The sequence below is a fragment of the Paralichthys olivaceus genome, chromosome 4 (assembly GCF_024713975.1).
Source record: "Paralichthys olivaceus isolate ysfri-2021 chromosome 4, ASM2471397v2, whole genome shotgun sequence".
Taxonomy (NCBI): domain Eukaryota; kingdom Metazoa; phylum Chordata; class Actinopteri; order Pleuronectiformes; family Paralichthyidae; genus Paralichthys; species Paralichthys olivaceus.
In genome coordinates, this window is record NC_091096.1 from 22741367 (window position 1) to 22751520 (window position 10154).

Genomic DNA, 10154 nt, shown 5'->3' on the forward strand with positions numbered 1-10154 from the left:
AGGATATTTCTTTTTCACTTTCTTTAGTATTTGTCTTATTTGTTGTTATGTTCTTAGAGAGTAATTAATATTTAATATTTTAAACATGAAAAAATTGTCATGTTTATTTGACTGATATTTATGAGTTTGGGCAATTTGGTGCAGTTCAAAATAAAATGTGTTTTCATGAAAGGACTGGTGGGCCTCAGAGGTAGCAGAGGTAGGAGCTCTTTGACTGCCATTCTAGTTTTTGTTTTAAAATGGAAATTTAGGAATAAAAACTGGCATAACTAGAGACGTGCTGTACCTAAACAAACTATAGTCACTGGTACAAATTATACATTCTTCGAAAAAATCACTAATTATTGCTCAGGCCAATTGTAAATAACTAATTCATTCTACTTAAAGCATATATACCCACTAGTACAAAGCTTTAATGGACCACTACACAGAGTGTGAACACAGCCTACAGGTTTTATTAAGAGTGAATGCATACTGTATTCAGGTGTTGAATGTAAAGTGTGTGTATGGGCTTTTACAATGTGTTGATGTGTGGAATAATGAATCTGTTGTGAGAGTATGTCTGAAATCACAGCAGAGTGATGGTGGCACACACACACACACACACACACTGAGCGGCTGAAGTCACACTCCACTGTCAGTTAGCGACTGAACATCTCCATTGTGTTCAGTGACTGATCATGTGACGTCTGTTATGATTTATTTATTGAGGTTTATTAATTTTGAATTCCTGGCTGAAGGACTAACTTTTGTATTACATCTGTTATACGCACAGTCACACTCACATTTAAAGTTGTGAGCAGTTTGTGATTCCAATTCATTGAATGAGCATGTTGGCTCTGGTTTCCACATGCTGTGGGGGACCTTGGTCCATTTCATCCTCCCTGTCAATCACCTCCCCTGTTTCTCTACAGTGTTTATTATCCTGTATGCACATAGATTTGTTTTAATGGAAAGGGGCAATCTGCCATTAATGTGGTGGCTCTCATGCAAGAAAAGTTAAGCAGCTTGTATAAAGTGGGTACAAACTGTGTATCCTGGCCTGTAGTGCAGTGGTTAAGATGAGTGCAATCATCATGATGGCAGCCCCTGAGTCTGGATGACCAATCCAGGAGGAGACATTGAACAGACATAAGGTCTATGATACTTAAAGTGAGTACATTATGACCACAGGCTGTCCCGAAGTGGAAGAGAAAAAACAAGTTGTCAATCAGAGCATGAATCACGACCGTCATCGCCGCCACTTGTTCCTCGCCAAGGCACGTTCATTTCCTAACGTTCGTGACATCTTTGCCGCGAACTCCCAGCAAGTCAACAAATGGAATCCAGCTGGAGATGCGGTCCAAGTCCTATTAGCAGTGCTCCGTACTGTAATTGAAACGTTAATTTCTCCACTGGTGGTTAGGGGAGGGTATGTCTATTAACGGTACTCACTCACACCACTGGAACTTTGGAGAGGCCACAGCAGCACTGGGCAGCTTTCCATGTTGAGGCCAAGTGAGGTTTGCCAAGGTCAGGGCTGGATGAAAAGTAAATTAAAAAACACTATTTCTCTATCTGAAGCTGCGACTGAGCTGACAGCCCCTCTCTATTAGTGATCTATTAATTCATCAAGCCGAAGAAGAGAATTGAACAATAGCCCCAGATTGTAAGTGCATTTTCAAGGCCTGATTAAAAATTATGTTGTAAAACATCTCATGAGGTAAAATGTTTAAAAGAATTAACATACATTATTGTTATTGTAGAAGTTGACAACATAATTTGTAGCCTCTTAAATAATTACAGGCTGCATCAAAGAACTGTCATTTCTGTTTCCTTGGTTACTGACGAGGGCAAAAAACTATTTTAAATTACATAATGGCCCTTTACCCCGTCTTTAGCTAATGTGAGACAATAAAAAAACCATCCATATAGGTCGCCTGTGCAGGAAGCTTAATTAGTTACGTTTTATTGTTTGGTGACATCTAGTGGCAGCAGTAATTATGACGCTCTCAAACCGAATAGTTTTGAGAACAGAAGAAAATGAGCACTAATTCTGTGGTGATGGAAACATGTAGTGACACTTCAAACAACAATCGGGTAAAATTTGCTTTCACTTAGCGATAAAGACGTTTGATAATACTTAAACATAAACAGTGGGATTCTTTTACTTTTATTATTGTATTCTTATAGTACTATTAGCTGCAGGTGGGAAAATAAAAAACTGTCGACCTGACTGCTCACACTGTGTTGCTGCTCCGGACCAGCGTTGGACCGTTGTCAAAGAGGAATGCTAACAAGAGAGAGACACAATCTCTTGATCATACGTATCATTCTGTGTCACAACATCCAAACAGGAGGCATCTGCTTTTCGCCATGTGGCTTGGAGCACGTGGGCATCCTGGCATGGCTATTTTGCACATAGAAAGCCAACTATGTTCGAGTCTAAAAGTGATCACTAGATACAGTCTTACTGTACTGTAAGAACCCCCTTCTCTCCTTCTTTTTCTTTCTTGTTGTGCAGTTGCTTCCAGTCATAAACAACATTTGTATTTTGCGAAGATTCAAACATTATTTTTTTAAATATTTACTGAATCTATAGATTTAATGTATTTTCATCCCAATAGCCAATAGTATTGTGTTTTTAATTTCGCCCATGACAAAAAGTAACCAACATTTTGTAGGCATGTTTGCCACTTTCAATAATTAAACAAGTGTTTGTCACTCCTGCCAGGAAAGTTAAGTTTTTATGATCCTCTTATTCCTCTAACCAAGCAAACATCAGTGTATAATTGTGGAGGAAGTTACTCCAACCAGTGCACAACCTGCTTAACCACATAGAAGACTGTAATGTGGCTGTTGTTTTCACAGCGAGCGTTACAACATGCCTGAGAGCAGACGTGAATGAGAGGAGAGTTGAAACAGGCACGTAAAAGAGTCAGTCACAGGGTTTATGTGGAGAAATGAAGCAGAGATTGTGTGACAGGCCCTGATGAGGGATGTGTTCACGCCATCTGGGTTGCTTTAACACTGCGGTCACTGTTGGATGCCGAGGGCTCTGTATTGTGTCCTGATGTTTAACATGGAGGTGGTAGCCATGGAGTTGAGGTTAATGTTTTGTTCTGGAGACACAGAGAGAGGCAGCGAGAGAGAGAGAGAGAGAAAGAGAGCGAGAGAAACCCACAGCTCTGTCTCTCTCTCTCCCTGTCCTGGCTGTCAGCGGCGAGGGTGAGTCGCGGTAGAGCTGGCGTCTAATTGAAGAGCAGCTCCACACCCTGTCGTCATTAATCACCAGGCCTGTCAGCCGCTGCTCAGGACCTCACAGTGGCACTCTGCACCGTCCCTGCACCCAGGGGAAAATATTAGTCCCCTCCATCACCGTCACCACCTCCACTGATACCACTACTTTGATTACTATGATCATTGTAGGACTGTTAAGACCCAGCATTACTGTGACCTCTTCATGGCCGCTTCTATTTGTTCTTCTGCAGTTGTTACCTTGTAGAGAGATAACATCACTTCTTTAACAAGCTGTCGTTTATACACTATGGCTGTTTTGTAAAAACAATTATTAAATTAGCTACAACCTGTTAATTTGTGCTTTTAAGAGCTGTGCTTGGAGGGGCCGCTTTGTGCCCTTTGACAGAGGCTATGCTAAGCTAACAGGCATTAGGTTCAGATTTATGAGTTATTAGTCTATCTTGTAACTTTTAAAAGGAAATATAAGATAGTGATACTTTATATATACACATATATACTGTATGTGTGTGTGTTTTTTTTTAACTTTGCTATCTTAATGAATAAAAAGAATACTATATTATATATACAATATTATTACTTTTTAGGTAAAACGTTGCTTTCTGTTTCTTAATTACTTTTTATTAAAAATAAAACCCATTGAATGAGGCGCTGGATATCAATGACACATCTGATAATTGTTAAACAATAAAAATATGGATACTTAATTACATTTTTATTTGGTATTTATCACTATCAAGAGTAGAAAATTTAAAAAATTATAAGTAATGTTCTCTTTCATAACAAGTTTATGACAGCTTTAATGTTTGAACTGTTTAAGTGTGACAACATTTAAATGTTAAAAACTGCTCTAACATCACATCAGCATGTTACTTTGCTAAAAACATTTGTGTCCCCACAGAATTCAGCCTCACATGTGCCACCCCCCATGGACAAAGGACTGGGGCTGAATACACACACACACACACACAGGCGACATAAACGGAGTGTGTGGGTGTTGACTCAGCTGCCGGTATGTGTGTGGGGGAAGATAGATTGAGGAGATTGATGAGCACAGGGATAGGGAGAATAGTGAGGCATTTGATGAATGAGTGTAAACTGGCAGCGGTAGAATTAATTCCACCTCCCTGACAAGATTGAAAGTTCTCCCCTCTGAGTGACCTCCAGTGTGAATCATTTTCAGATTTGAGCCAACATACCCTCTTCTCTATTGTCCACCAGCATCCGAACATTCACGCTCATACATATCAACAGCAAGACAACTGAATATATACATTTCTCATGAGAGAGACATACCTGCCCTCCTTTACAAATTCCACCTGTACTTCACCAACACTACTTTAGGGGGCAACACAATCCAGTTTATCTCTTGTGGCACAACTGCAAGTTACAAAAAAATATGTTGCCAAAATACATATGTGCAACCCTAAACCCAAATTAATTTGACCCATTTTATCAGATTTCACTTTATAAACTCAAATAAGAAGCACCTAGAAAGTCAGTCTGTCCTCCTCCAGAGAAGTGCACACATAGCTCCAGGTTCTAAGGAAGAAAAATAAGTGCTGTGTCCCAAAGAGCGAACCAGAGCCGTGATCAGGACGCCGTGACCTTGCTGGTGTGGCAGGGGCTGGATGTGGTTTGAGAGGGTCATCCATTTTGTTAATGGTCCTGTCAAGTGACACCTGTGCTCGCCTTTCCCCTGTCTAGAGTGCTAATGAACCGCGAGAGTAGAGGAGTCTGGGAGTCGGGGTCAATAGCCGCCTCTGAGACTACAGCCTCTCCGCTCTGTGCCACCTACACCCTGTCAGCCAAATAGAGAGGAGATGTGGACACATTATCAGGGCCAAAACACTCTTAATGGCACTGGTGCTGCTTTCAGATAGACCCACTCCTTCCCTTTGAATTAGTATCTTAACAGCTCCGGGTCGAGAATGCTGACTAGAGTGAACCACGGGGCAGCAGAGAGCAGCAAGAAAATGGCTCTCTGCATCAGGACGGAGTTCTCCATGTTTGTGGCTCCTGTAAGAGCCCACTCTCCTCAGGGGAGGTGTCAGGACTTTGATGAATATTTCTCTATTAACCGCCTCCCATTGTCAGCTCTGGCCTTTGTGTTGCAGGCCAATCCGTCAGACCGTGAGGAGATCCTGGGTCGACATCTCCCTCAGGTCATTATGGAAGTCCCAGTGACCCAGCAGCCACTCCACTTCTGCTGAGGAGGTTCTTTTCAGGTCTTGCAAACAGGAATCAGCAATTAAAAGCTGCACTCGCAACAACAAAAGCAATGGGGCTGATGGAGAGAGGAGGAGAAGGAAAGTCTTCAGAGACCAGCTAACAGGGCTAATGTGACCCAGCCTGCCCTCCTTGGGACACGCCTGTCAACTGATATGGGCCATGAAATATTGCACATAGCCACATACAGCGTGGCCTTAACAGCCGTAATGATAGATAGGCCTAGATAAGTGCAGTGCAGCAGTCTGGTAAGATTTACTCCATCATCTGTGACAAAGAATACTCCTATATATAGAATCCAATGAGGGAAAACAAAGTCAAAATCATGTGTCGTTTATTAAACAAAATAAGACTTTCCTGTTGGTTGGATAGCACAGCCATCATTAATTGTTTTTATTTACGTCATTTTATCTTTTCTTTGTACCATTTGCATTAGTTGACCCCAAATTGCTGACCCCAAGTAAGATTGAAAAAATATTACATCTTTGCATATTTACAAATAAAAATAATGACATTGTTCAAGATAACTTTCATGGGCATGCACTCCTCCAGAATTAGAATGTACAGTAGAATAAGAAGGAGAAAAAAACAACAGCAGAAAGGAAAGGAGATAAAAAAAAGTATCCCAGAATAAAGCCTCATAGTCCATCGTCATCATGGTGCAAGATTTTTATTTTTAGTGTGTATGATAGGCATAATGGTACTATATTTAAATCATTCTTTTTCAGTTAGAATACTTAAGAACAATTTATTTGGACAGCAAAAGTTTCCCCTAGAGTTGAATACCAAGCGCTTGAGTGAAAAATAAATACAGACTTTCAGTTCTGGGAGACAGATAAAGAGAAATACGAATCAAACAAACAAATCAAAACTGTTGAAAAAAAAAAAATCCCACAAATTCATAACTTTCAAGCTCTGCTGCCCACCATCTTTAATACTTTTGTCTCTTGGTTCTATGCTGTGGACAATCCAACAGTGACCCAGTCACAATCCTGAGGCTAACAGGTGCTAGTCCTGGCAGGCGTGACGTGACGCCCTGTACTGGTGATGACTCCCCGGGCTTGAGAATCCTTCTTTGTGGCTGCTCTGAAGAGTCCGCTGTTATCGCCACTATTTCAGACATCACTGGTATCCAAGGGCTGAGGCTGAGCCCAGTCTCTGACTATAGAGGGCATAGGGGGAGTAATACGCTGAGGAGGAAGTGAGGGATGGCATAGGAAGTCCTGGGGCTCCGGGCAGGTGGGATTTGCTGTAGGGATGGTACCGAGCCAGGCCCAAACCAGGGGAGCCTCGGAGGGAGAAGGAACTGGGCAGAGTACCTGGGCTGCTGTGTGGGGGCAGGTGCAGGTGGCAAGAGGCTGTCGATGAAACCGATGACGGGTAAGCTGACAACAGCTTACTGTCCACCATCCCATGCAGGGCTGTGTGGGTACGCAGGTGTGCTAGTAGCTCCTCTGATGTGGAAAAACGCTTGTCACAAGGACCTCCAACAGACACCCAGTTACAGGCATGAGGCAGAGGTTCATTGGGGAGCATGAAACCATACGTGTAGAGGGGGTGGGAAAGGGAGGGGGTGGTGCTGGAGGACAGAGCGCCGGAATGTAAGGAGTGAAGATGATGTGAAGGGTAAACCAAGGGGAAACCAGACTTAAAGTTTGAGGGATCGTGAACACAGGTGGTGCAGTTACTACCTCCTAGATGGTGTGCATTGGGATAAGTCAGACAGTATGGGTCCCGACATAAGCCCTGCATTAAAGATGGAGGTGAGGCTCCAGTGAGTGGGCTTGAGCTGGGGTGCTTCCCCTGAAGTCCAATCCCTAAACTAGACTTGGTATGATCCAAACTGTGCACAAACTGAGAGGGGTAGCCAGCGTAGGCTCCCACAATGGAACCATGGTAGCCCATGGTAGCAGGAGGCAAGGGGAAGACAGAGTGTCCTGGCTTAAAAGGGGAGACAGGAGCGATGTGCCCTGAGCCCAGGCCAGACTGTGAAGAGGCCTGCAGGTCAGCCTTGCTCTCCGGCCGTGGGCTGCTGGCAGAACTAGCATTGCTGGAGTTGGCACTGGCCCGTACGTGGCTTGAGTTGGCTAACTGAGCCCCATCCATCCCTGATTTAGTCGCATCTGAGTCTTTTTTGCCAGCACTGCTGTGGTTGGTGTCCGAGCTGGCCAGCTCTGAGCTCCCAAGTTTGTTGTCCATGTGAGGGGCTTGTGAGTGTGGTGGGGGCTGCGTGGAGGGGGAATGGCTTTGTCTGTGGGGCTGGCTCTGAGTGTGCAGTGGAGGAGAGCTGGAGCTGGGTGACTGGGAATGGGAGGAAAAGGACGGACAAGAAGCACTGTTACCACTGGAGTTTCCATTTGGCACCCTGAAAGCTTGTTTATCAGAAGGCCCCTTTGTCACTAGAACATCCTTGCGACCGTCACCGCCTGATGACTTGGAGTAAGGCTTGAAGCTGGATTTGTCCTCCGGGGACTGGTGCTGCTCTCCAGACTTGGACGAGCGGCTGGATGACTCCTTATCCCCCAGGCTGCCTGAGGAGAGGGAGGCCAACTTGGAGGAAGAGGGGGGGTCAGGTTTGCCAATCTGAGAGCAGGTCTGGGCCAGCAGAGCCAAAGGACTCTTCTTGGCATCCAGCTGGAGAAGAAAAAGGAGAGCAAGAAGGTTAACACACTTTGTTTAGCAACGTTTAGCACAGTGACTCTATCACAAATACAATTAAAATCCTGACAAAACATTTTCACATCCGCACTCCTTAGTTCATTCATATCAGACATAAATAATAAAATAAGTCCGAGAGTGCAAGGCTGAACTTAAGGAAAGAAAGTGAGAAAAATTAAAGAAGGTAGAAATAAGAATATGACAATTTTCCAGTATATTTTAAATTAATTATTTCCAAATGATTGGATGTTATTGGAATCTGTGCCCTCAACACATTTATTTAACATTCCAAAATTCTGGTATCACGCAAACTTGACGAGAAATCGCTGCGCGTAAAATGGCGCATACGCTTTTTTCAAAGAATAACATTCATTGCAACCAGCGCCCATATATTAAAAATCTCCAGACTAACAGACCAACTGAATATATATCAGTTGATTCCTACGCATCTGAGAGTGATTAAAATTTTTGTTTTAGTTTTTTCCTTTTTCTTACTTCGATGCTGACTGGCGCGGATGTGAGGGGCTGGAGATACTCCGGGTGCAGCAAGTGGCCGCTGTGCGCCGTCAACATCCTGACGATCCGGATGGGAAGCCTCTTAGCCTGACGCAAGGGATCCGAGGGAGACGGACAAGTTGCGAGTGAGGGAACGTACGGTCGCTCCGCTCTTGTCCGGTGTGGATAACCGCTGGCGTCGGCGGCGCTGCGCTCCGGGGACTGGTTGCGTAAAAGCGGTTGAGCTCCACCGGGGAGATCTCTCATCTGGATCGGGAGGCTGTGAGGGACGGCGGCATGTGACGAGTGGACGCGGAGGTGAAATTCATTTACAGGCACGTCTCATGGTGACAGCTTCAGACAGAGGAGAGTGCGGTAATCCAATAGGGGCATGCGTCCGTGTCCGACCCAAACTGTCTCTAAAGAAGAACAAATCGCCAGAATGTCATCCTCGATCGGACTCTTGGATACCAGCCACTATTATCCTAAATATTCCTGTATCCGGAGATGAAAAACAGAGGAATGGAGCCGAGATAAAAAAAAAAAAAAACACCATAAGTACTGTCGAGTGAAGCGGTATCTCCGCAGAGGATGGCGTGCGCGGGTCCTCCGGTGTGTGGATGTCTCTGTGCCACAGCTTCACAGTGCATCACTTCTTCCACATACTGCCGATATGAGGGGGGTTTCAAAGCGACGAGCCGCCGTCCAATCACAAGTGACCGCATTCACACACAGGGGGCGGGGTAGCGGGAGGGGCGTGGCCTCCCTCCAGGCCTCACCCTCAGAGCCAGGCTGTAATGTATGTCAGTGACCTCCATAGGACGCATGCAAACCACATTTAACAGATCTCAGTGATGTAACTCAGGAACAAGGAGGGGTTTTAAACACAAATACTCCTGGTGAGGATCAACATGGGAGAACTATAACAACCTAGGCCTGATGGACATTTCTGTTAATGGATTTATTACATTTTAGTGACCATACTGCCCCGGACATGGGTTTGAGTCCATTTTCAAGCATGAAATAAATTCACATGAATATATTTGTATTTATTTCTCTAAAACCCTGTCCGTTTCAGACTGTTCACTCAGGAGGATGTCAGAATTGGGTCCGGACTTTCTGTGGAGTTTGCCTCTCACACACAACCAAGGGGTGAGGGGTGGTGCAGAGGAGGAAGCAGGACATAACCTTTTCATTCCACTGCAGAGATCCCATGTTTTTGTTGACATCACATCATCTACGGCATCATCCCTTATCACCAAAAGCTCTTGACATCTTCGTCTGTGTCTTCAACATGTGTGGTATTACATTTTCAACGTGAAATATTTGGGGTTTTTTCAAGTTTTTTCAGTTTTGCGTCAGTCGCATGTTGAATATGTCATCAACACACCCACTCGCTCGCGTTGAACCCTGTGAAGGGTTCTCTTGCTGTTTTCTCACACGGGCTCATTGGAACATTATACAGAGTTTTTACACGGGGGCCGGCAGGAGAAACTTTGCACAAAGTCCGGAGCCTCTCGCTGGGACATTTGTGG

The 10154-nt window shown here is 44.3% G+C and overlaps 1 protein-coding gene across 1 annotated transcript; it reads right to left on the reverse strand.

Moving 5' to 3' along the window:
• Positions 1–5783: 5783 nt before the first annotated feature.
• On the reverse strand, positions 5784–9266 carry znf703 (zinc finger protein 703). Its single transcript, XM_020094048.2, has 2 exons — positions 8620–9266; positions 5784–8100 (listed from the first exon to the last, which is right to left on the reverse strand). The coding sequence occupies exons 1-2, from the start codon at positions 8884–8886 to the stop codon at positions 6589–6591; spliced, it is 1779 nt and encodes a 592-aa protein (XP_019949607.1). The 5' UTR covers positions 8887–9266; the 3' UTR covers positions 5784–6588.
• Positions 9267–10154: the final 888 nt, after the last annotated feature.